A 27,814-nucleotide genomic window follows, 5' to 3' on the forward strand; every position below is an offset into this window, starting at 1 on the left:
CATCTGTTGGTCACAGATACCTTACAAAAAAGGTAGGAGCGTGGATCAGAAAACCAGTCAGTATCTAGTGTGACCACCATTTGCTTCATGCAGCGTGGCATATCTCATTTGCATAAGAGTTGATCAGGCTGTCGATTGTGGCCTGTGCAATGTTGCTGTATGATGTTGCTGTATATTGTCAGGAACTGGAACACTCTGATGTACACGTCATCCAGAGCATTCCAAACAGGCTCAATGGGTGACATTTCTGGTGAGTATGCAGGTCAGGGAAGAAGTGGGACATTTTCAGCTTTCAGGAACTGTGTACAAATCCTTGCGACATGGGGCTGTACATTATCATGCTAAAACATGTTGATAATGGCGAATTAATGGCACAGCGATGTGCCTTCAAATTGCCATTGATAAAATGCAATTGTGTTTATTGTCCTTAGCTTATGCCTATCCATACCATAACCCCACTGCCACCATAAAGCACTCTGTTCACAACATTGACATAAGCAAACCGCTCGCCTGCACACTGCCATACAAGCTGTCTGCCATCTGTCCGGTAGAGTTGAAACCGGGATTTATCTCTGAAGAGCACACTTCTCCAGCGTGCCAGTGGCCATCGAAGTCGGTTACGACACCGAACTGCAGTCAGGTCAAGACCCTGGTGAGGATGACGAGCACGCAGATGAGTTTCCCTGAGATGGTTTCTGACAGTTTGTGAAGACATTTTTCAGTTGGTCAAACCCACAGTTTCATCAGCTGTCCGGGTGGCTTATCTCTGATGACTCCCTAGGAGAAGAACCTGGATGTGGAGGTCCTGGGCTGGCATGGTAACACATGGTCTGCGGTTGTGAGACCGGTTGGACGTACTTCCAAATTTTCTAAAACAACGTTTTAGAGAAATAGTAGAGAAATGAACATTCAAAAGGAGAAATGCTCACTAACAGGGATGTTAACAAATTTGTGCACAACATTTGAGGGAAATACGCTTTTTGTGCATATGGAAAATTTCTGGGATCTTCAATTTTAGCTCATGAAACATGGGACCAACACTTTACATGTTGCATTTCTATTTTTGTTAAGTGTAACTGGATAGTGTTAATTAGGAAGTACTTTCTTGTTCAGTGCCTAATACCATTCAATTATCATTATGTTATGGTAACTTTAGTATGTGAGTATTAGGAATAAATGAGTGACTGTTTACGTACAAACATCTACCAATTAATAACCATACTTGGTTATTGCCAGTTATTATGGTACTGGAAAAAGTAATGCAAACACTTGTTGAAAGCTTGATACTGTAACACATCATAGCTTTTTATTTATTAGTCATACTGTACATTCCAAATACATTTTGACATTTAAAATATTGCATTATAATTTCACCCTGGTAATCATTAAGTTGATAGATATGCCATATACAAATGCATGCTATCAAATGGGTATTCTTTCCCAAGTTCTACTCATTTCTTTAGCAAATCACAATTTACTTGAATTAAGTCTCAAATTCCAAACAAGAGCAACGCACACAAGTTTGTAAATAACCAAAGCAAGTGACACTCTGTCTCCTCCACGGTCTATACCATCTCTTGTTTAGGATATAAGACATATCCATTGACGGCGCATTTAATATCATAAATGGAACAAAGACACAAAATAATAACTTGAAAAATGTCTGGTCTCATTTGATGAAATTAAAGCAAGGCTGGTGGTTTTAGGCACCAATTCTTTCAATGAAGATTGGTTTAACCACATTTTATTTTATGGGTATTATATGCTTGCATAACACATTATTTCAATGGTAAATGCTAAATAACATCAGATAATCTTGTTTAGGTTCATAGATGGATGGTGCATATAGACTATGGTTAATATAGAGACAAGGGGAAATGAATAAGACAATATTTTGTTCTGAACTACAAGTTTTCAGTATACTTTGCCTACTTTTAAAATATAAAACATTTGGCAGAGCTGATGATCATTTAGGAATTGCTAAACGACTATTTTCCAGTTAGACCAATGGTTCTGACCAGACTGCAACCACTGATAGTAAACAGTATATTCTCTGAAGCAGGGGGCAGAATTCCAAACCACCATAGAGCATATCAATGTAGCAGTGCAACTCAGTTTTCAATTGTACCACTACCTGCTCTCCTGACAGTTTCTGAGACCTGGGATCTTCCATTGACTGGTGAGGGTTTTTAAGTGACATGTGCGCTGCATGAGAGGGAGATAACAGTCTCTCATGTGGTTTGAAGTCCGAAGCTTGAAGGCAAGCACACATGGATGAGTCAAAGTGGAGCATACTACTGTCGGTAAGGAGGTGAGGGAAGGTATGGTACAATCATAGTTTATTTGAGAAGTTCCCAGGGCTAGCCACTAGGGCCCATCTGCAGCCGCTCCTGCTGGGCCAGCCACTGTAAGATCTGTTGCTTCAGCTCCTCGTTGGGCCGGATCTGGTCCATTGTGAGTGGGCTGCGGTTGAATGGGTCTGTCTGATCGCTGTAGGGAAATTAAAATTGATACCCGATATCGTACAAAAAACGTGATCTCGGACCATATGTTTTAAGCATCTCAGAGTAAGACTGCTGATTTTGCATTTTAGATCACAATGAATAAGACTACATGGACAAGGGGAGACCTGATCCTAGATCAGCACTCCTACTCTGAAATGCTTGATGCCCTGGAATTTTTAAATATATTTTCTTTACCTTTATTTAACTAGGCAAGTCAGTTAAGAACAAATTCTTATTTTCAATGACGGCCTAGGAACAGTGGGTTAACTGCCTGTTCAGGGGCAGAACGACAGATTTGTACCTTGTCAGCTCGGGGGTTTGAACTTGCAACCTTCCGGTTACTAGACCAACACTATAACCACTAGGCTACCCTGCCGCCCCTGAATAAACCAGCAGCACGTAGACATGCTACTCCTAAGGGATCACTCACCTGAGTAAGTGCCGTGCTATAGTCGAGCGATCGACCGTGACATTGGAAGAGGGGAGCAGCACAGGGTCGAGCATCAGCGTGGACATAATGGGGTCCAGGAACTCGTCCGGGGCGTCCGCGTATGTTTCCTCATCCTGCAGCTGTCGGTCTGCATGAGACTAAGACAGGAAGTAGTTATTCATTTAGGGTTATGCTATGGAGAGGGCATAGTGGTACAGTATAATATGATTTTATACTACTACAGATCTAACCTTTATTTTGTCAGCAAGGAGACCGAAACCCACAATAACTTCTCCGGGCTTGTTGATCTTCTTCAGGACTCGGACAGTCTGAGAGAAGAGCGTGGGAGAGTAGGAGCGCCCGTCTTTTGGGACAGTGGCACAGAAATTCTCTTCATCACTGCCAAAGAGAAAACGGACATTGTTAGAATCACTAAAAACCAAATAGCCACCTTATGTGCCACACATGGATTCAAATGGTACTTAACAAAGTGTACAAACTAATTTAGCTTTGCCTGACTGTGCTTGCCTGGCACAATAGTACCGATGGAACCATGCAAAACATGCAAACCCGTCCCACCTGGCACTTCAGGCAGACGCTCAAAGTATTTGAAGGATTTCAAATACTATCAGAATACAGGTCTGAAGTACAGATTGAAAAAACAAGCGAATTTCAACCCAAATTACTTGAGCCTTGTGTTAGCCTTGAAATATTGCAGTTTTGAAACATACCCCAGGTTAAGGTAGATGTTGCAGATATCGGAAACTAGTTGTTGGGGCTTGAAGTCAAACTCGCTGAAGTCTTTCACCTTCAGGGCGCCCATCTTGGGTCCGACCAGGTGCTGCAGGAAGTGGTTGAGCATGGAGATGATCCTCTCGGCCATGAAAGGGTGAACAAAAATACCCTTGATCTCTGGGATATCATGGAGAGGGAGAAGCGAGTATGAGTTTCAATATATTAATATACACTGAGTGTACAAAACATTAGAAACACCTGCTCTTTCCATGACAGACTAACCAGGTGAATCCAGGTGGAAGCTATAATCCCACTTGTTAAATCCATTTCAAACAGTGTAGATGAAGGGGAGGAGACAGGGTAAAGAAAGATCTTTAAACCTTGAGACATGGATTGTGTGTGTGTGCCATTCAAAGGGTGAATGGGCAAGACAAAATATTTAAGTGCCTTTGAACGGGGTATGGTAGAAGGTGCCAGGCGCACAGGTTTGAGTGTGTCAAGAACTGCAATGCAGCTGGGTTTTTCATGCTCAACAGTTTCCCATGTGTATCAAGAATGGTCCACCACCCAAAGGACATCCAGCCAACTTGACAACTGTGGGAAGCATTGGAGTCAACATGGGCCAGCGTCCCTATGGAACGCTTTCGACACCTTGTAGAGTCCATGCCCTGATGAATTGAAGCTGTTCCCAAGGACAAAAGGGGATGCAACTCAATATGAGAAAGGTGTTCCTAATGTTTGTATCGTCAGTTGTTCAACACAATGCCATCAAATATAAATGATTGCCATTCACCTTTAACAGGGCAATCTCTTAATTAATTCTGCTTATGGATTCACTAACAATGAATTGGACAACGATATCAACAAAAATACACAAACACCCATAGTGTGTGTAGCTCTAGGTAGAGACGTTATCCAATCATTGCTATCCATTCATCCTCCTTCTCCAACTAACCTGATGTGAGGAAAGCCAGTGTGCCGATGGTCTCGTTGGACATGATGTTATGGAAGCGTGCCAGCTGTCCCAACATCTGCAGACTGGACTCCTTCTCTCTGAGGGCATCAGGAGCCAGGCCCTCCCACTCGCCATGGTCCTTCTCCAGCTGTAGTAGCTTGATCTTGCTCAGGTACTACCACCGACAAGGACCAGGCCAGACAGAAGTAGTGACAACATCTGACACAGTTGAAATGTAGGATCTTCTTGTAAACTAGAGGACATCAACTAGATTCAATCGCGGGCCAATTTCTTCTTGAGCGGATGGCAAATTGCAGATGGCAAATTGACCACAAGAAGCCCAAACATATATAATATTTGACTAAAACATAAGCATTTCAAAACTTCGCGTACGAGTATCTCTTTAGTATGCGTGCGAATATTTTTGAGCAGATTTCCAAATTGAAAACAAATTGGAGCTGATTTGCTGGTGTTTTTACAGTCTTTTATTTGCCTCCGCCCCCCACAAAAAAAGATGGATTAGTAGAGGCTGGTAAGGTGAGGACGACTTATAGCAATGGTCGGAATGGAATGAATAGAATGGTATCAAACACATAGAAATGTGTTTAATACCGTTTGTTGGCTCCATTCCAGCCATTAAAATAAAACCGACCTCCAATTTAAAGTGGCACCAGCCGCCACTGAGATGGCTATAAGTCAATACCAGGAATGTCCTTTTCATAAAACGAGAGCTAAACGCTGACAGTTTCTCACCTGTATAGCTTCGTCGAGTAGGAAGATGGCGTCATTCATCAGGAGATTCAGATACCGCAGGAAGAGTGGAGGATTCATGGCTTCAAGGTTCTCGGAAGCATAAACAGCAAGACTCTGAAGTAAACAACATTCCACATAAGCATTTTGGTACATAATGGTGCAGAACTGAAGAACAATACCGTGTGTCTTCAATAAGGACGACTCCACATGTGGTACCATCTAAGTAACTAAGAAAGAAAAAGGGAAATGAGCTTGCCTTAATGCTCTCTCTGTAGCTCTCCTTCCCCCACATGTACTTGAGGATGGGATACATAGGTCTCCTGTAGTTGAACTTCTGTTCAAACTGGTGAGGATCACCTGAGGAGAAAAGTCAATAACATAAGTGACATCACGCATGCACTTGAGCTTCATCACAAAGGTTTAGATGCTAGCACGCACAAACACATGTGTGCAAGACACAAACACACACATATGCCACACACACACACTAAACCCACCAGTGAATTCAATGTCCACAAACACAGCGATGAGCGCCTCGGCCAGGTGAGGGGCGTGGCGGTAGGAGCAGAAGACCCTTTGGCGCTGGAACATGACTGGCTGGGCCGAGCCGGCCGATGCCGGCTCCATGTGGGGCATCACTGCCTCCAGAACCTCTGCCAGCTTTGCCCGCAAATGAGGGTTCTTCATCCTGGGTACATGGGTAAAGGGTAACACAATAGGAACATAGCTGAGTCCAAATGGTAGACACATAAAACCCCTTAGGAATATCACATCCAGAAGAGTGACTTTGGTAACAGCCGATGGGGATCCACAATTGAGATAAACAGACCTCAAGGCATTGTGTGTACCAGGACACATGGATATTATGCACAGAGATGTAAACATGTGGCCGGGTACTGTGCATGTGTGCGTGGATGAACTCAAGGCATCTCCCTCTCTTTCCCCTACCTCTCCACGTTTCCCATGAACACAGTGATGAAGTTGAGGACCTGCTCCAAGCTCTCGGCAGAAGACTCCAGGACCTCGTCGGCGAAGCGGCGGAGGAAGACAAAGAAATCTCCCAAGTTCTCCGCAAAGAACTCTGCAGATGTACAAGAATCCTTGTGATAACCAACCCCTCCTACTAGTCATCCTTTTAATACACTCTCCACCAGAGGAGGCTGGTGGGAGGGGCTATAGGAGGACGGGCTCGTTTTAAATGGCTGGAATGGAATCAAACATTTCCATGTGATTGATGTGTTAGATGTTTCCATTAATTCCATTCCAGCAATTACAATGAGTCCAACCTCCTATAGGTACTACCACCAGCCTCCTCTGCTCTTGACATATGTGTTATTCTCTCACAACTCTTTTATAGCACTGTCAACAGCCGCTACAGACAAGCGGTTTTCTCCATTGTACTTGTGCAACCACCGCCACAAAGCCATGTTCCGTTTCTTTCTATGGCATCGGCTGTTGTACAGCTAAGCCTAATCAGACTTGTCTGTGCTAATGGTTCTCACAGGTAAAGTAAAATGATACTACAAATGACTTTGCTCGTGATGTGTGCCCCTCAAATGATACAAATGTAACAACAGCCTGAGCTAACTGGACTTGAAACAACGATAAAGATGTAACCATGTGCCATTCAATGTATTATCTGAGCGGCACTGGTGCGCCCACTCCACAGGTCATGTTTATAAGTGAGTGTTCAAAACAATTATCAAGATTAGGAAAAAATTTGTGGCACACCTTAGAGTCCCTGCAGTGGCACACTGGTTGAAAACCACTGATTTAGCACCTCTATTGTACGCACTGACTGCAAGCCAGCATAAGAGCATCTTTCAAATGACTGAAGATATGGTGTCAACATTGAAATGACTGCCAAAAGTTGAGTTCTTGATGGCCTTTGCTCCTCATGGGGCGATTGGTCTAAGTAAGTAAGGTTGACGGAAAGTTTTACCTGCAATGACTGTGATACTTGGTTGTCTTTCCTACCTTAGTTAAATGCCTTGACTGTAAGTTGCCCAGCTAAATAAAATCAAAAAAGTAAAATGACAGAGGGAGGGAGGGGTAGCTACCTGGCATGTGACAGAGCAGGCTGTTGTGTAGCGGCGGCAGGGGGAAGGAGAGCTGGGCGTGCTCGGGCCCCTGGTTGCTGAGGCCCAGTTGAACCAGGAGTGTGGCGCTGGATGCCTGCAGGTTGAGGCAGCACTGCAGCATGCCCGGCTGGGTGGCTGCTGCCTTGGTCGACAGGTAGACCGTCATGAGGCGCTCGAACTGCTCGCGGAGCTGCTCGGCCGCCGGGCCGCCCGTGAGCTGGGCCTCCCGCCACGTACCCTGCAGCCGGTGGAGCGACTGGTTCATCTTCACCATCTGCTCGTGGAGTCTAGGGAGAGGCAAGGAGAAGACACAATACAACTTTAATAACCATATGTTAGAGCGAACAACTGAAATCTGTCAAGGTCCAGTTCACAACATTAGATACAGTACACATGGCTCAGCTGTTATGAAGGATTACACTATGAGAATGGACCTGACATGATTCCCTATTCTACTTGAAAGACAATCATATCTATCCTATAATTTGCATTATATCTGAATGTTGCACCCTTCTGAACAGGGCCAGTTAGTTACCTGTGGAAGCCTAGGTGCAGGGTCATCTGGGTGAGGATGAGGTTCTCAGTGAGGAGGCTGTATGACTGGGCGTACTCCACCGACTGCTGGGGGGGAAGGGGGACGAGACACGTCTCTTTGTCCAGACCTAATAAAATATAGATTTTATTATGTAAAAAGGATATCCAATGACCCAGACACGCATGCACGCATATACACACACACCTCTGGCATGCACGTTGCGGTTGCGCCGCTCCTCCTCGCTGAGCTCCTTGAGGGCGCAGTAGGTGGGGTTGAAGGTGAGCAGCTTGGGCGAGCGCGGCCGGCAGAAGGGCTGGCACAGCTTGAGCAGCGCGGCGCCCAGGTTGAGGAAGAAGGCATCTGAGGCATACATCTGGAAGAAGATCTCGGGCATCTGGTTGGCCCAGATCTTGGCGCGCCCGGCATTGGCCTGCAGGCAGCCACCCAGCCAGGAGAGCAGCAGATGGCGCGTCTCACCTGACTGCTGCAGCAGGTTCTTCAGGAGCTGGTGCAGCTTGTCATGAAACTGGTCCATGAACTGGGAGGAAAGGAGAGCAGAGTATGAGAGCGAAGTTGAGTGGTCGGAAATCCCGCTCATTACTCATGGAGCGGTGCGCAAGCTCCTGCTCTCCATGTCATTTTCAACCACTTCGCTAAAAACCGCTCCGCGCTCGCTGCTGCTCCAATTTCGCTCCATTCATTAAAATCACAATTTAACCAACACCCATCTAATTTTGTGACTATCTGGATCTACCATTTGGTTTTGAAGTATTGAAACCAAACCATATGATTTGAATGACAAGTAATTTAGAAGCGCTCACCATTTCAAATAGGCTACCTGTCATATTAAACAGCAGATAAAACTATAAATAGGTCAGGATCCAGACAGGGAGCTTAAGAAGGAACGAAAATGAATTATTTAGGCTATATTATTTCAAGGCTATAGCCTACAAAGAAATATATTGTGAAGCATTTGCGAGTACGACACCATAGCCTGGTAGGGACATGAAGCTCTCAACATTTAAACATTTGCTGTATTAAATCATTATAGTCTATAAATTGTGCATATCGGCTCTGACTTCTCTCGAATGAAATACAAATTAGATGAAAAATGCCTTTTTAGGCTCAGTGTAATTAATTAACAAACATGAGTTTGGCCAGTCTGTGGCTTCAGGCTCATGCGATGGTGCCTGGAGAGCAGACCAGCAGCAGAGAATACCCGCTCCACACCTGCAGAGCCACTGGGGATGCTAAACACCCTTTTGGCCACTCTTGCCAGGCTGTGGATGAGATGGAGTTGTTGTTTTTCCTCTTCTATTAGGTAGGCCTAAAGGTTTTTAGGCAAAATAACCCTATCAAAATGGAAAGCTCCTTGAAAGTGGGAATATGCCAGACTTATTGAGCCAAAATAAATGATGGATATAGATAGATAATAGAACAAAAATTAACTAAACTTTTAAGAGATTGAATTGGCGTCACGAACTGTATGATTGCTTCTGCCTGCGGAGCTTTCCAGTGGGGGGTGTGCGAGGAAAACCGGTGGAGCATAGGTCGGAGCACAATTGGCCCAGCATCATACTCGTTAGTAGAGGGTTTAGCCGGGGGGGGCATTACTTGGCTCATCGCACTCTAGTGACTCATGGCGGGCCGGGCGCCTGCAGGCTGACTTCAGGTTGTCAGTTGAATGGTGTTTCCTCCGGCACATTGGTGCAGCTGGCTTCTGAGTTAAACGGGCAGGTGTTAAGAGGAGATGCATGTTTCAGAGGACGCATGACTCAACCTTCGCCTCTTGCGAGCCCGTTGGGGAGTTGCAGCATTGAGACAAGATCGTAACTGGATAGCAATTGGATATCGCAAAAATTGGGAAGAGAAAGGGGGCAACATTCTTTTTTGCAAAAAAACTAAAATGAAGGAGGAGAGGGTACCACTAATCCTAGGTCAAGTAATAGCCTGTAGTGGATGTGAAAGTTATGTGAGTGTGGAGTTACTGAGTGTGTTATTCTGTTTATGCGGCAAGACTATAGAGTCTATAGAGACCATAGCATTTATGATTATATAAACTATTGATACTATGGATGCTGAGGGACTATAGATGCTGTAGGGACTATGATGCTATACGGACCATAGATACTATGGATGTTATTGGGACTGTGATGCTATAGGGACTATGGATGCTCAGGGACTAAGATATTTAAGAGACTATGGGGACTGCAGAAACTATAGAGGAACCGTGGCAATGATACATAAGACAGAAGACTAGAGTGAGGGCAAGTAACGGTACCATGCCCCGCTGACAGCTGTCTGTAGGCATAAGTGTCTACGTGGTCTGCAGCCACTGATAATAGCACAAGGTGCTATTCTATATGTATAGTGTAGATACATATGGTGCATAGGAAGTAACGACAGAGAATCGTTGTGCGATATGAGAAATTACATATTAAGCTGATTGAAATTTGGATAATAAATTGATTGAAATTACTACTATTAAGATTTAAATTTGGATAATAAGCTGATTGAGTCTGGGACTACTAATAATAGCACAAGTGTTATTAAGCACGGGGTGTTGTTTTATATGTATAGATACATATGGTGCATAGGATGCACATGGAGTGGTGTTGATGTGAATACCTAACTATAGTTAAATAACGAAAAGAATGAATACCCCAACCAGTTGTGTGAGCTGAGTTTTTAGATCCATAACGTTATCTAGGGGTTCTGTCCACCACCGGCCCATCGATCTAAAAAAATTGAGAGGATAACAGCCCCCGGACACTGATTTCCTCGATATGAAAGAGATGTGTACCTCTCGGGCTGCTGTGCTGTGATAGTTGCTGTGGATGTGAATAACCAAAGATTTATAACTTTATATAGAGATTCTGTATGGAAATATGAAAGAGTACTATTCCAATTTGCTGTCAAATAGTACACTAGAGTGAATATTTAAACCTCTGTATGTATAGAACACTGGTGTAGAAGAGTAATCTGTGATGTAACACAAATGTATAATGGGTTACTAGAGATAAAGTAACATAATATTGATTATAATGGGTTACAAGAGATCTGATGAACAGGAAAAAAATAATAATATACAACTTGCACACCCACACATAGATGTACGTACAGTGGGGCAAAAAAGTATTTCGTCAGCCACCAATTGTGCATGTTCTCCCACTTAAAAAGATGAGTGGCCTGTAATTTTCATCATAGGTACACTTAAACTATGACAGAGAAAATTAGAAAAAAAATCCAGAAAATCACATTGTAGGACTTTTAATGAATTTATTTGCAAATTATGGTGGAAAATAAGTATTTGGTCAATAACTAAAGTTTATCTCAATACTTTGTTATATACCCTTTGTTGGCAATGACAGAGGTCAAACGTTTTCTGTAAGTCTTCACAAGGTTTTCACACACTGTTGCTGGTATTTTGGCCCATTCCTCCATGCAGATCTCCTCTAGAGCAGTGATGTTTTGGGGCTGTTGCTGGGCAACACGGACATTCAACTCCCTCCAAAGATTTTCTATGGGGTTGAGATCTGGAGACTGGCTAGGCCACTCCAGGACCTTGAAATGCTTCTTACGAAGCCACTCCTTCGTTGCCCGGGCGGTGTGTTTGGGATCATTGTCATGCTGAAAGACCCAGCCACGTTTCATCTTCAATGCCCTTGCTGATGGAAGGAGGTTTTCACTCAAAATCTCACGATACATTGCCCCATTCATTCTTTCCTTTACACGGATCAGTCGTCCTGGTCCCTTTGCAGAAAAACAGCCCCAAAGCATGATGTTTCCACCCCCATGCTTCACAGTAGGTAAGGTGTTCTTTGGATGCAACTCAGCATTCGTTGTCCTCCAAACACGATGAGTTGAGTTTTTAACAAAAAGTTATATTTTGATTTCATCTGACCATATGACATTCTCCCAATCTTCTTCTGGATCAGACGGGCCTGGACATGTACTGGCTTAAGCAGGGGGACACGTCTGGCACTGCAGGATTTGAGTCCCTGGTGGCGTAGTGTGTTACTGATGGTAGGCTTTGTTACTTTGGTCCCAGCTCTCTGCAGGTCATTCACTAGGTCCCCCTGTGTGGTTCTGGGATTTTTGCTCACCGCTCTTGTGATCATTTTGACCCCACGGGGTGAGATCTTGCGTGGAGCCCCAGATCGAGGGAGATTATCAGTGGTCTTGTATGTCTTCCATTTCCTAATAATTGCTCCCACAGTTGATTTCTTCAAACCAAGCTGCTTACCTATTGCGGATTCAGTCTTCCCAGCCTGGTGCAGGTCTACAATTTTGTTTCTGGTGTCCTTTGACAGCTCTTTGGTCTTGGCCATAGTGGAGTTTGGAGTGTGACTGTTTGAGGTTGTGGACAGGTGTCTTTTATACTGATAACAAGTTCAAACAGGTGCCATTAATACAGGTAACGAGTGGAGGACAGAGGAGCCTCTTAAAGAAGAAGTTACAGGTCTGTGAGAGACAGAAATCTTGCTTGTTTGTAGGTGACCAAATACTTATTCTCCACCATAATTTGCAAATAAATCCATTAAAAATCCTACAATGTGATCTAATTTTGTCTGTCATAGTTGAAGTGTACCTATGATGAAAATTACAGGCCTCTCTCATCTTTTTAAGTGGGAGAACTTGCACAATTGGTGGCTGACTAAATACTTTTTTGCCCCACTGTAAGTGGTGTAAAAAGTATTCTGACAAATGTTCAGAGTGGTCTCTTTATGGATCATTAGATAAAGATAATGTTAAGGCATTGTATGACTATCTAAGGAGTCTGGGAAATAGAGTCTCAGACAAAGATTGGCATTTATCCACTTTTGGTAAAGGTACGGGACTTGACTTACCCCTAACCATTACAACTATAAATAGAACCAATGAATGTTGAACAACTAAACTTAAGGCTACAATTTACTTTACGATGGAGTTTAAGTTGATATCCCAAATTATGATGTTCAAAACCAATTTGTGAGAAAGCAAAATGGAAACTGCATCTGCTTCCCTGTCTATGCTGTCTAAGGTGCTAGACTTATTATGGACAGGGCATGCCATCTACAGGGGACTGGTAGACAGTGCTAGACCAGTTAACACACATTGATCCCTCCAAAGCATTACATACAGTTGAAGTCGGAAGTTTACATACACTTAGGTTGGATTCATTAAAACTCTTTTTTTTTTCAACCACTCCACAAATTTCTTGTTAACAAACTAGAGTTTTGGCAAGTCGGTTAGGACATCTAGTATGTGCATGTGTAACAGGGTTATATTGGTGATTCCCCTTGCCACTTTATTGTTAAGCCAATGGGTTTTTGGTTTGAGTTTGTCTTGCCTTCACCTACTCAACATGGCATCTTATTGGCTGGTTTGCGTAGCTTGCTTACGAGGGGGGATGTTCCAGTTAGAATCGTCCCAGTGAACAAGCACCAAACCAGCGGTAAGTTGTTGGTTGCAAAGCACTGTACATCAAAAGTGATTTTTATACTCCCAAGTGATGATTTGAATGTACAATTTATATCAAATTGTTTGTAAATGTTATTCGAACATCACACATAAGATGCAGCGGTTTTTGGAGAATATTTGTTGTGCATTTTGTTGTAAAGAATTCCCGCCAGTACTAGCTAGCAACTTACTGTGTCTGGTGGGGGGAGGTTCATATATTTTGTACAGTGCGTGAGTGCAGAGTTGGATGGTGAGACGTGCATTGCATGACATGCAATTTTGTGCCATTCCTAACAGGTACATTGTTAAAGATATTATATTGTAATTGTATTATTTTGGTAACTAGCCCAGTGAACAAGCACCAAACCAGCGTGCGTGAGTGCAGAGTTGGATGGTGAGACGTGCATTGCATGACGTGCAATTTTGTGCCATTCCTAACAGAATAAAGCTACATGACTGGTGCTACATGTTGGAGTTCCGTGTCGATGATTGATTGTACACAACGCAAGACGAGTACTGTTACACATGACACAAGTCATTTTTCAATAATTGTTTACAGACAGATAATTTCACGTACATAACTCACTTGTATTACAATTCCAGTGGGTCAGAAGTTTACATACACTAAGTTGACTGTGCCTTTAAACAGCTTGGGAAATTACAGAAAATGATGTCATGGAAGCTTCTGATAGGCTAATTGACATCATTTGAGTCAATTGGAGGTGTACCTGTGGATGTATTTCAACACCTACCTTCAAACTCAGAGTCTCTTTTATTGACATCATAGGGAAATTAAAATAAATCAGCCAAGACCTCAGAAAAAAAATTGTAGACCTCCACAAGTCTGGTTCATCCTTGGGAACAATTTCCAAATGCCTAAAGGAACCACATACATCTGTACAAACAATAGTACGTAAGTATAAACACCATGGGACCACGCAGCCGTCATACCCCTCAGGAAGGAGACGTGTTCTGTCTCCTAGAGATGAACGTACTTTGATGCGAAAAGTGCAAATCAATCCCAGAACAACAACAAAAGACCTTGTGAAGATGCCGGAGGAAACAGGTACAAAAGCATCTATATCAACAGTAAAACGAGTCCCATATTGACATAACCTAAATAAAGGTGAAATTTAAAAAAACTGAAAGGCCGCTCAGGAAGGAAGAAGCTCCAAAACCGCCATAAAAAAGCCAGACTACAGTTTGCAACTGCACATGGGGACAAGATCGTACTTTTTGGAGAAATGTCCTCTGGTCTGATGAAACAAAAATAGAACTGTTTGGACATAGTGACCATCGTTATGTTTGGAGGAAAAAGGGGGAGGCTTGCAAGCAGAAGAACACCATCCCAACCGTGAAGCACTGGGGTGGCAGTGTCATGTTGTGGGGGAGCTTTGCTGCAGGAGGGACTGGTGCACTTCACAAAATAGATGGCACCATGAGGATGGAAAATGATGTGGATCTATTGAAGCAACATCTCAAGACATCAAGTCAGGAAGTTAAAGCTTGGTCGCAAATGGTTCTTCCAAATGGATAATGACCCCAATCATACTTCCAAAGTTGTGGCAAAATGGCTTACGGACAACAAAGTCAAGGTATTGGAGTGGCCATCCTAAAGCCCTGACCTCAATCCTATAGAACATTTGTGGGCAGAACTGAAAAAACGTGTGCGAGCAAGGAGGCCTACAAACCTGACTCAGTTACACCTGCTCTGTCAGGGGGAATGGGCCACAATTCCCCCAACTTATTGTGGGAAGCTTGTGGAAGGCTACCCAAAACGTTTGACCCAAGTTAAATAATTTAAAAGCAATGCTACCAAATACTAATTGAGTGTATGTAAACTTCTGACCCACTGGGAATGTGATGAAAGAAATAAAAGATCATATAAATAATTCTCTACTATTATTCTGACATTTCAAATTCTTAAAATAAAGTGGTGATCCTAACTGACCAAAGACAAGATAATTTTTACTCTGATTAAATGTCAGGAATTGTGAAAAACTGAGTTTTCATGTTTTTGGCAAAGGTGTATGTAAACTTCCCGACTTCAACTGTATGAATCTTAAAATAAGACATTTAATAAGTATGAAGTAGAAAGTGAATATCCAACAGAGATTGGTAATACAAATAGAGTAACATCATTAGGGTAGACAATTTAAAACAATGCCTTCCAATATGGAGAAATATATCATGTTTGTTTTGTTTTGTTTAAAACCTTGCAATAGGGGGAAAAGCAGAACTTGGTTTGAGAGTGATCCATGTGTATTAGTAGTAATATATTGAGAAGGTCTTCCAATTGGGAAGAAGGGAGTCCTATTTGAAGGAAATAGATATGGAGACTAGTGAAAGTAACAAAGTGAATGGTAATTGGCTTTCAGATAGCACTCTGATAATGCAATATCTTAGTAATTTGAAGTAAATGTTTCAATACAAGGTCACATGACAAATGGAGGGATTGAGCATTGGGACTGATATTAATTTAGTGGCTGCTATCTGGTGTTTGGGCTAGAGATAAGCATCCTGTGGAACAATAGATAGCCGCCAGTACACACTGAACTCAAACAGGCTGTAAGAGACACAGTGTGGACATTTGGGACAGAGGTATGAATAATTGAATAAGACATTTTTTTTACAATTTCTAAATTCTATAGTTTGGGTAGCACCAGTGTTTTTAAAAAGAAGGTAATGTCCTCTTAAACAAATATCTGTTTCCATTACGTGGAACTGTGTTCAGAATGAAGTAAATCCAGGTAAATGTTTTTAGTACCGAATATTGAGCTCATAAACCAGGCCCAACTTTTTGAAGGTACTAGCAGATTTGTTAAACAACAGGTTTCATCTTTTGACTAGTTTATGTCCCAGGGACAGTTCGTACAGAACTGTATGTCAATGCACCAGGTCAAAATAACATTGATTACAAGAGAGGGGTTCTAGGATTGCTTACTTTAGAAGGTACCTATTCAGCTTGATGGGTAAGGTCTGGCCATTTTGTTTGTTTTTACCCTACAATTTTTACCACACATACGCCAGCACCCACACACAACCCACCTGTTAATGAATATTTGTTAGCGGTTAATACGCTTGTTTGATTTATTGTGTGGGGTCTCTTTATTTCGGTTTTCGTAGATTTTTCACGGGTTAGAAATGATGCAACTTAAAGGGTACACAAATGAACATTTCTGAAGTTTCTAATGTCAGAGTTTTGGTTGCACACATATAAATGATCTTGATAACAAATGCACTGAAAACCCCAATGTAAACCTGATACACAAAATGTTTGAATTATCTTTAAATAATGTCTGATTTACAGGGAAACAAACACACTTAATAGGGCTGCCTGACCTCTGATCTTACTTTCTGGTGAGGCCTGATCACCCTCACTAGAAAGACTTGAGACATTGGGTGAGATTTAAATTGGCTATGTAAACACTAGATAATTAGGAAGAAGGGTATAATTTATTAACAGTCATATGTGTGATTCGGAACAAGAGACAGAGAGAGAGCTGCCCCTGAATGAGGGACACCTGTCTCTAGTCTATTTTACCATTACCTTATGGGATACAATTAAGTTAAGATGGAGTCATCAAGGGTCGTAATTCTAATTTGATTTGTTATTTTGAATTAACAGGCAGTGCTTTTTTTTGTGATGCATGAATCACGATTAGTCATGTGTTTCAAAGGGGGAATTACCAGTCCCCCAGGGCCCTTTGGTAAATATGCAAATGGATTTTGTTCACATGCCTGCCTATAAAAGGAAAAATATAATGTTGGTAATGGTGACAGTTACTTCAAATGGATTGAAGTTTTCCCCACCTCTAGTTTTATATGAAGAAATGTATTGCTGTTTTGTCGTTTTCTTTGTTTTTGTCTTGCTTCAATAACAAATCTCACCAGACTGGGTCTGATGGATGGGCGGGATTTCTCCCTAAGGATACGCCCTCTGACTCCCTGACCCTGTAACTCTGCGGTGAGATCGCCAAGATGATAGGGGTGTATAAAAAATGGTTTCAACTGAGCGTTGGTATTCTCTTTGGCATTTGTCTTAGAAATCAGTGAATAATTTGACAGTCATACAGTAAATAATTTGTATGGATTTCCTGAATCAGAAATGCCCTAAACTAAACTGTTGTTCTGGTCTGTCTTCTCTCGAAGAATTTAGGCTCTTCCAAAATTGTTTATTTGGGGTATCAGACTGACTGTGGAGGTCTGCACACTGTGAAATGTATAGTACTTTATACTAGAAATGCATTGAGATACAGATCTGTAATTAACACGCAACAAAAGCTCCAGCTGAAATGTCATTGCCAGAATCAATCAATTAAATTGTGTAATGAAGCATTTGTGTAACTGTATGAAGCGAAGGTCTTAAGTAAAAACATTCTACAGCCATGGTTTTACAAGTATAACCCAGAATGAAGCGTTTGAAATGAAGTGTCTGGTTTTATGTGTTGATTTCCCTTATTTTAATAGAAATATGATATAGAAGCTAAAATCTAATGCTTACCTTAAAATGGAATGACTTATCACACAAGTGATAAGAGGATGGAATGTGATGGACATGTTTATGTTTGTGCTTTTCTAATAACCAATTTCTGTGTTCATGCAAGTGACTGATTGAATAAATCTTCACTATCAGTATCTGAAATTTGGCAGTACACCCAGAACCTTGTTTTGAGAAAGGGATATCTCAGTTTCAAGGCCTCAGCTTAGAGAGAAGAAGCCTTGTGAGGTATTGGTCGGTCACATGAACGACGCAAACTTAATGATGAATAAGCTAAATCATGAAAATAGAACTATAAGAGAACTAAATGGGACTTCCCCGGGTAGAGCTGTGTAATTGGTGCATTGAGTTGGTTGGAACCTCCCCACTCACATACTCTGGACGGGAGGTAATCACTTAACAACGCTGTAACCTACACTTGTTGTTCTACTGGTGTGTTTATAAGATCTTGTGGTGAACTCTCCGGACAAAGCCCCATGTTATGTTGTCAGTGGATCATTTCAGCATACCATTTCTTGTTCAATTCAGATTTTTTTTATTATTATTTTATTTTTTAAATACCGCTGAATACTATGATACCCTGTTTTTGTCTGAAACTGATCAAAATGCTGTTTAAAACAGGGGTGCTCAAACTTTTGGGCTTGGTGGGCCAAAATATAATCTGAGTAAGTGGGGCCGGGGCCGAAGAAATAGACATGATTTAGAAATATAAAAAAAGGTAAACAATAGTTTTTTGGGGGTCTTTAAACAACATCTTCGTAGTAAGCAATCATAAAATCAAACTTAAAAATGACTGTGAGGGAAAAATGATGTATTCACCTTATTTGTTGGCTATGTAACAATTATTTACTTAACGAACAGTAAGATATTTCTGTCATGCTAATGCTGTGTTTTATGGTCTCCACTCTAGCACCTTGCAGCTAGTCTGGGTATTGAGGACATGGGTTCTACTAGAGATAGCTTGAAGCAAACAATTGACTTGTGTTGTAGTAAGCGATCATAAAATCACACTTAAAAAATTACTCAAATTGTAGCCATATAACTTGACACCAAACAACACATTCTGATTACCAGTATTAAAGATGCATATTAAATATGCACTACGCAGAAATCACTACGCCATTTACTGGTTGCTAAAATTGCTATGAAAACGCTATGAATGCTATGAAATACATTTTGCATAATCCAAAATATTGAATTTTCAGCTGGTGCACAAAACCAAAATTAAAAGACGCAAAAATGAAATTTAAGACCGGGAAGCATAAAAATAGTGCACATAGAACATATATACCGCTTCTTAGACTTGCTTTCAATGAGAATGACAGATCTATAACTTACATTTCTATGTTAATTTGGTTGGGTAGCCCAAAAATATTTAAATATGGGAAAGGTGTTGGAAAGTTCCGGTAAATTTCGGGGAAGCTCATCAGGCAGAAGCGCCTCTAGCCTTTCGGGGAGAAACAAAACATTTTAGTGCCCGCCCTCTTGGCAGTGGATAATTGTTTATGCATTGTTAAAGTAAAACTTTCAGCAATTCTCCACATTTTGGCATGGGGTGTACAGAACATTTTGCAGTTTTAAAAGTAATTTCATGCAATTATACTCATTTTGCCATGGGGTGGAGAGAAAATATTGCCGTTTCGAAGGTAATATCCTCAAATTCTGCACATTTTGCTATGAGGTGATTTTGTATTTATTTTTTCAGTTTAAAGCTAATTTCCTACAATTCTACACATTTTGCCAGGACTTATGTCATGTTCACATGATATCTGAGTGAGAGTGACTCAAACATAAGCTTAGACTAAGCTAGTGTCTGACCCTTAGAATCTGTCTGACTCAGTATGCTGTATGTAGGCCTAAGTGGAGTTTTGGAGACACAGAAGATGATAAGGTTAGGGGTCCATCCCAAATAGTACCCTATTCTCTATATAGGGCAATACTTTTGACCAAAGCCTCTATTTCACGAGCCCTTACCTGGTGTATGTTGGATTCCTGGACCTTCATTTCCTGTGGACTGGAGCGTGACGGGTTGAGGAAGAAGCTGTGACCCTCCACCACCCCCGGGGTCTTCAGCAGGCAAGAGATACTCAACACAGTGCCAAGGAGGGTCTTCTGATACTGAAGCCCATTGTTGGGATCTTTGGGTTGGATGTGCTCCACCAATACCTGGAGGAAGACAATTTGAAGTATATTATATTAGCAAAGAGTAAACTACTTTTGAGATAAAGGCTGTCCATCGTAGACATATGAATGCAGTTGTTAAAATAATAATAATCATGTTATAAATAGAACAGCATAGAATATAATCAGGGTTGTAGAAAACAGTCCAGAGGAGTGATGACAATGCATTACGGCCCCTGACCATAGCGATATCTTTTTGCCGGCTGAAGTAGAGGAGCAGGTCCAGGTAGGAGAAGAGTAGCAGCTGGCAGAGATCCAAGTCTTTCACACGGCCTTGGAAGATATCGAGCACAGGCCCGATCACCTCGCTGAAGGTGCGCACCTCCTGGTCAGCCAACAGGCCAGCGATCACCTCCTCCACGAACTCCACCACCTCCTCCAGCTCTGCAACGCACAACAGAAACCACACTTCATGTCAGGGTACTTCTTGGCTCAAAAAGGGGCATAGGTATAGAAAAGTAAAAACCCTGTATAATAGGCCTGTTTAATGCAGAGAATATACTGTACTTTACAGAACCATACATGTACAGGGATTTTCCTGGCTCATAAAAGGGTTTAGGTATACAGTACCAGTCAAATGTTTGGACAGACCTACTCATTATAGGGTTTTTCTTTATTTTTTACTATTTTCTACATTGTAGAATAATAGTGAAGACATCGAAACTATGGAATAACACATATGGAATCATGTAGTAACCCCCAAAAAAGTTAAACAAATCTAAATCTATTTTAAATTTGAGATTCTTCAAAGTAGCCACCCTTTGCCTTGATTACAGCTTTGCACACTCTTGGCATTCTCTCAACCAGCTTCACCTGGAATGCTTTTCCAACTCTTGAAGGAGTTCCCACATATGCTGAGCACTTGTTGACTGCTTTTCCTTCATTCTGCAGTCCAACTCATCCCAAACCATCTCAATTGGGTTGAGGTCGGGTGATTGTGAAGGCCAGGTCATCTGACGCAGCACTCCATCATCCTCCCTCTTGGTCAAATAGCCCTTACATAGCCTGAGGTATGTTGGGCCATTGTCCTGTTGAAAGACAAATTATATTCCCACTAAGCGCAAACCAGGCGGGATGGCTTATCGCTGCAGAATGCTATGGTAGCCATGCTGGTTAAGTGTGCCTTGAATAAAATAAAAATCACAGAGTGTCACCAGCAAAGCACCGCCACACCATCACACCTCCTCATCCATGCCTCACGGTGGGAATCACACATGCAGAGATCATCCGTTCACTTACTCTGCGTCCTACAAAGATACGGCAGTTGGAACCAAAAATCTCACATTTGGACTCATCAGACCAAAGGACAGATTTCCACTGGTCTAATGTCCATTGTTCATGTTTCTTGGCCCAAGCAAGTCTCTTCTTATTATTATTGGTGTCCTTTAGTAATGGTTTTGTTGCAGCAATTTGACCATGAAGGCCTGATTCACACAGTCTCCTCTAAGTCTCCTGATTCAAACAGTTGATGTTGAGATGCGTCTGTTACTTGAACTCTGTTAAGCATTTATTTGGGCTGCAATTTCTGAGGCTGGTAACTAATGAACTTATCCTCTACAACAGAGATAACTCTGGGACTTCCATTCCTGTGGCGGTCCTCATGAGAGCCAGTTTCATCATGGCATTTGAGGGTTTTTGCAACTACGCTTGAATAAACTTTCAAAGTTCTTGAAATGTTCCATATTGACTGACCTTCATGTCTTAAAGTAATGGACTGTCGTTTGTTTTTGCTTGTTTGAGCTGTTCTTGCCATAATATAGGGCTATCTTCTGTATACCTACCTACCTTGTCACAACACAACAGATTGGCTCAAACGCATTAAAGAAAGAAATCCCACAAGTAAACTTTTAAGAAGGCACACCAGTTAATTGAAATGCATTCCAGGTGACTACCTCATGAAGCTGGTTGAGAGAATGCCAAGTGTGTGCAAAGCTGTCATCAAGGCAAAGGGTGGCTAGTTTGAAGAATCTCAAACTTTTTTGGTTTCTACATGATTCCATGTGTGTTATTTCATAGTTTTGATGTCTTCACTATTATTGTACAATGTAGAAAGTAGTAAAAATAAAGAAAATCCCTGGAATGAGTAGCTGTCCGAACTTTTGACTGGTACTGTATATTAGGAAAAATAACTTAACAGATCAGTAAAGTATATTCTCTGAATTGTACAGGCCTCTTTCCCACCATTTTCTGGACACAAACCACACAACAACAACACATAGCAAAGTGAGGATATTGTACTCTCATAAATGCAGATCGACAAGTTCAAAGCAGTAAAAAACAGTTATTTCATCAGCAGGGGCAAACTAGCCTAAGTTACAGCACATCCTGTCTTGGGAGGCCTCAACAGTCGATACCTGAGCAGCAGACAACACCATTTTCTTTGGCTACTGAGATAGAACAGAAGAGGGATCCTCAGACAGTTGGGCTGTTTTAATAATTGAATGGACTCACGGGCTCCGCCGACTCCCTCCAGCAGCAAATCCAGTAGCTGCTCATACACGTTCTGGCTGATGTAGATCTCGGGGGTGAGCAGGACTGTGCGCGTGTTGGACACCGCCAGGTTCTTACAGCGCACCGCATACGACAGCAGCTTCTCCGGTACTTTGGTGACCTGGGGGTGTGTAATGTCAGGAGGGAGCAGGGAGGTTAGGAATTTGTCACATCATTGTCAGCGATGGAGCACAAACTAAACATGCTTTATTTTGCCTATATGCAGACTGAAATGATCTAGAAATAAAAAGCAGATTTATCCTTAGACAGGTCATTCATTATGTTCAGTAAAACGATTTACCTTTTCACACTATTGTGGCAAACAGAACTGAGCAGGCTCTGATATTTTCATTTGACATTGTCCTATACACCATGGTTTAGGCACTGAGTGTAGAAAACATTAAGGGCACTTTCTACCATATCCCGTTCAAAAGCACTTAAATCTTTTGTCTTGCCCATTCACCCTCTGAATGCCGCATGTCCATGTCTCAATTGTATCAAGGCTTAAAAATCCTTCTTTAACCTGTCTTCTCCGCTTCATCTACACTGATTTTTTTATTTGACCCTTTTTTTCTCCCCAATTTCGTGGTATCCAATTGGTAGTAGTTACAGTCTTGTCTCATCACTGCAACTCCCATACGGACTCAGGAGAGGCGAAGGTCGAGAGCCATGCGTCCTCCGAAACACAACCCAACCGCACTGCTTCTTGACACAATGCACATACAACCCGGAAGCCAGCCGCACCAATGTGTCAGAGGAAACACTGTACACCTGGCGACCTGGTCAGCGTGCACTGCGCCCGGCCCGCCACAGGAGTCGCTAGTGCGAGATGAGACAAGGATATCCCTGCCGGCCAAACCCTCCCTAACCCGGACGACGCTGGGCCAATTGTGTGCCGCCCCATGGGCCTCCCGGTCACGGCCGGCTACGACAGAGCCTGGGCTTGAACCCAGAATCTCTGGTGGCACAACATACACAGTGCTCTTTCCATGACGGACTTGCCAGGGGAATCCAGGTGAAAGCTATGATCCCTCAGACCACTGATGATGATCCCTTAGACCACCGTTCCACCCGGGAGGCCCCATCTACACTGATTGAAGTGGATTTGACAAGTGACATCAATAAGGGATCATGCCTTCTTTCACCTGGATTACCCTGGCAAGTCTGTCATGGAAAGATCAGGTGTTCCTAATGTTTTGTACACTGTGTATGCCTGTTACAGCACACTTTTCCTGACTGAATTCTGGCTGGCAATTCGTGGAGGAAGAAATTGGGAATGAGAGTGAGTGCTGTGTATGTGACCCCACCTCTTCCTTGGCTCTCTGGTAGCAGGCGTAGAGGAACGGTATGGCGCACTTGTCCCCAGCGTCTCGGTCAGCAGAGAGATTCACAGCATTACACGAGGTCATGTAGATGAGGTGGTTCCCTGGCTCCAGCATCAGTAATCTGTTGAAGAGTGCCTAATACAGGATAAAAAAATAAAAAAAATAGTCAAACATAGCCAACATTCTGTGCTATGAACATTATGTACTTATTTACTGACCTCTGCTCCCTGTGGATCATAACGTTCCTATGAACATTGTACGCTATGTATTTTTCACTATACCATCTTCTTAGAGTAGACGATGAACTGTGTATATATAATAGACCTAGTCCACTGAAAATACAAGCCAGCGAGGAAATCGTCATGAGAAGAGGACACAGTACTGTATACCGTATGCGAATCTTATGGCATAGAGGTCAACTGAGCTGACCAGCGAACAGTTCGCTACCACCATTCCCAAAGTCCAATCCTATTGTACCTGCTCGATGTTGTCCATATCCAGCCAGTCTTGCCCGTCCATCTCTGCGGCCATCTCCTCCAGGAACACACAGCGTGGCGGAATCCCATTGCCTCCTCTCAGACTGGGGTCACCTGAGGTCAAACAACAGACATGTTGAAGAGCAGACTCCAAACACTTAAGACCATTTTACTTTTCACTTACAGCAGAAACGGTCACTCATGACTCATTCCAGTATCCAGTTTATGAGTATTAAGTTGAGGTGAGTCATTTATTCTTTACTGGACGGCCCTGAAATGGAATACTAAGAGGCCAGCGGTCCAGCAGCACCAAAGAGCACGAGCCGATTAGATTTAGACTAGAAATTGACAGAAAGGGGCTCCAGCATCGGGGCACTTTCATGCCAGTCAGTGAGGGATGATGAGCAGAGGAGGATGACAGTAATCGGGGACCTGTAGACTCCCTTGATGACACAGCCTCTGAGTCAGTCAGTTGGCTGGTGCTCTCCATCTAATCTAGTACAGCCACAGAGAGATGTCATGAAGAAAAGACTGACAGGAAGGATGGTTGTACTGAATTCCCTTACAAAGGAGTTTAAGAAAGCTGTAATCACACATCAACCACGTTTCAAATCAAGCACCTCAGATCAATCAACAGAAAACACAGGGGAATAAAGGAGACAGTCAGATGGGGATGTTGATGGGTGATGAATTGGGCCGTTGCTTGTGTATGGGCACATAAATGGTTGCCTGGGAAACAGACTGATTTGCTTTACTTCATATCACTACGCTACATCAGATAAAGCCAGCCAGGAAACAGTAAGGGTTGTTTACATGACAACAAGATTCAGTAAACTAGAAGCAGGGACAAGTGGCATCACGCTGCTACTCCAATGGGGGGGGGGGGAGTGCCCTAAACAAAGTAGAAATAGTGTAAAAACCCTAATACGCTCCAATCTAACTTCCCGCACTTACTGTTGTCCAAGGTGATGAGGAAGATCCTCTGGATCATGTGGTTGATGTTGAGCTGTTCGCACAGTTCCTGCCGCGACAGAAAGGAGCGGCTGATTTCGGCCACCGAGTCGTCATTGTCCTCGATGCTGTCCGAGTTCTCCGACTCTGACTGACTCCCCTCAGAGTCCTCCGCTGCAACACATGACATAAGCCAGCAGATATATGAAACCGTATGAGGTCATTGTCGAGCATCAAGCCAGTGAGCGAGCCTCATCATATCAGTAATGTTTAAGTTAGACACAGACCAAAATGAGTAACACAGTGGAACTATTAGAGCTGGAGTAGCCAACCTTGGGGAGCTATAAGGTTTGCAGGCCTTTATTCCAGCCCAGCACTAAAACGCCACCGATTAAGATAATCAAGGTCATGTCATGCAGCCGATTAGTCAGGTCACGTGTGTTAGAGCTGGGCTGGAGCAAAAGTGTGCACGCTTTGTAACTCCTCCTTAGGAGGGTTAACTCACAGGGTGTTTCGCCATGGTGCGAAGGTGGTTTCTGGCCCGATGCAAACTGCTTGGCGTCGGCGAGGGAGCTGAAAAGGGCAGCGAATGGGTTGCGGGAGATGTGTTGGTTGTTGTTGCCCTGGTCAGTCATCTCACTGGAGCATAGACTCCATCCACAGGTGCTGGCACCAGCCTGGACAGAAAGTTACACAGTGGTAACGCACTGGACTAGATTAGTTCAAACAAATCTACAGAAGTTGTTTCAAGTGTTCAAGTGCAATCAGGGGATGCAGGGGAACCCAGATTCTAAAATCCAGAACCTATTTTTCTAACTATCCACTCCTTATATTATATCCTGTGGCAAGAAGTGGAACGATAACTCAAACAGAGCGGTACCCCTAGGCTAAACCCATACAGTATGAATTTTCATTCAGACCTGAGGAATAACAAGAACCCAATGTTTTAATTTATTTAATAACACTTTCTATTGAAAACTTTGAATCACAGACTGACTGATTAGCTTATTGATAGGGCTCTACAGTGCTACCATTTTGGAGGCATATGATCTTAAATATTTTGCTGTGCTACATGGAATTTGAATTTGGTAGAAACAATAGAAAAATAAAAAATAGAAAAAATAAATCACCCAGGTAATAATTGTTGTAATGATTTCTTCCCTGTCCCGCTGCCCGCAGCCTTAGTATGCAGACATGTGGAGGCACAGAAATTAAGGAAAATTGGAGAGCTACAGATGAGCTTCAAGAGTAGCTAGGAATCATACAGGCCCAATGTAGGCTATATCCCAACCTTTAAAAAAAAAACTTCTGGTTCTCCTAAACCCTGTATTTTGTGGCAATTGGTATAATTAAAGGTGCAATCTGCATATACTACATCAATATTGTTTTACTTATAAATGTATTATATAAACCCATTGATTCTTGAAAAGTATAACAAATGACCCATGAGCCCCATTAGAAGCCAAAATATAAGCCTGTTTTTCCACATTGTTTGTAAACAAGGTACATGTAAACAAACACAGTATAACTTCAAACCATAGTTAAAACAATAATTTGTTTATCATGGGTGGTAAGTCGAGTGGGGTTACATTTCTCCAGCAGCATCTCTCAAACTTTGACGGAAACCGTGGCGGGGCATCTTCTTTGTTATTGTTTCTACTACGGATTGTCCCTTTAATACCTGAAATGTTTCTTTGCGCTCCTATCATTTTTCAAATTAGGCTCATGTGTGCAACCTGTAAAACATTTCACAGTAGAGTCCTGAATGAATGAGGATGTTTACGGTTTGACTGAAATAAGGGAGCATAGACAGAATGTCAACAGATGGACGTCTTCCATCTTACACTCTCATTTGGCGTAATGTAACATTATTACCATCATCTTGCATAGGAAAGGTTCTGTCAACTTTTGCTGACTAGCTAGCTATAGCCTGGTTGGCTAATTAACGAGTTGTCAAATGATGGTGACTTGATGAAGCTTTATCACAACAAACGAATAAAGGGTGTTCCGTGATGTTTTATTTGAAAGGAGGGCACATAGCTAGCTACTGTTACGCATCTTTAAATACCTAGAATCAATTACAGAAACGATTCAATAAGCAAGATGATGATGTAGCTAGTTGTCAGTGAATCACCGGTTCCGCTTAAGTAGCTAGCTAGCAGTCGCTTGCGTCGTATTTAGCTGGCTATCTTGCTAGCTAACGTTAGGCTACCAGCTGGACTATATTACATTAGCCAGGTAAATTGTTAAGACCGCTGTACTTTTTCAGTTAAGGGGCAAAACCCGACTCTTTTGACAAATGTCAAACACAAAAATATCGGAGTATTGTCATACCTGAAACAACAGCAGATACGTGTATTTCAATTAGCTAGAAATGCTTTATTTCCTCTACTGTGATTCTGGCACCACTCTGAAAGCAGGCAGGATAACTAAGTACTTCCGGGTCACGTATTTT

At 42.4% G+C, this 27,814-nt stretch overlaps 1 protein-coding gene across 1 annotated transcript; it reads right to left on the bottom strand.

The window, feature by feature from the left end:
• Positions 1 to 1,284: 1,284 nt before the first annotated feature.
• LOC112266727 (ubiquitin conjugation factor E4 A-like) lies at positions 1,285 to 27,814 on the bottom strand. The gene is made up of 20 exons (XM_042297093.1): positions 27,694 to 27,814; positions 25,865 to 26,036; positions 25,363 to 25,533; positions 24,410 to 24,522; positions 23,915 to 24,067; positions 22,569 to 22,728; positions 20,299 to 20,501; positions 19,911 to 20,102; positions 8,198 to 8,531; positions 7,994 to 8,120; positions 7,438 to 7,745; positions 6,326 to 6,458; positions 5,875 to 6,065; positions 5,634 to 5,734; positions 5,378 to 5,491; positions 4,625 to 4,799; positions 3,666 to 3,846; positions 3,186 to 3,333; positions 2,935 to 3,092; positions 1,285 to 2,490 (listed from the first exon to the last, which is right to left on the bottom strand). The coding sequence occupies exons 2-20, from the start codon at positions 25,992 to 25,994 to the stop codon at positions 2,361 to 2,363; spliced, it is 3,222 nt and encodes a 1,073-aa protein (XP_042153027.1). The 5' UTR covers positions 25,995 to 26,036; positions 27,694 to 27,814; the 3' UTR covers positions 1,285 to 2,360.

This window comes from Oncorhynchus tshawytscha, linkage group LG14, assembly GCF_018296145.1.
Source record: "Oncorhynchus tshawytscha isolate Ot180627B linkage group LG14, Otsh_v2.0, whole genome shotgun sequence".
In the NCBI taxonomy this organism is placed as follows: domain Eukaryota; kingdom Metazoa; phylum Chordata; class Actinopteri; order Salmoniformes; family Salmonidae; genus Oncorhynchus; species Oncorhynchus tshawytscha.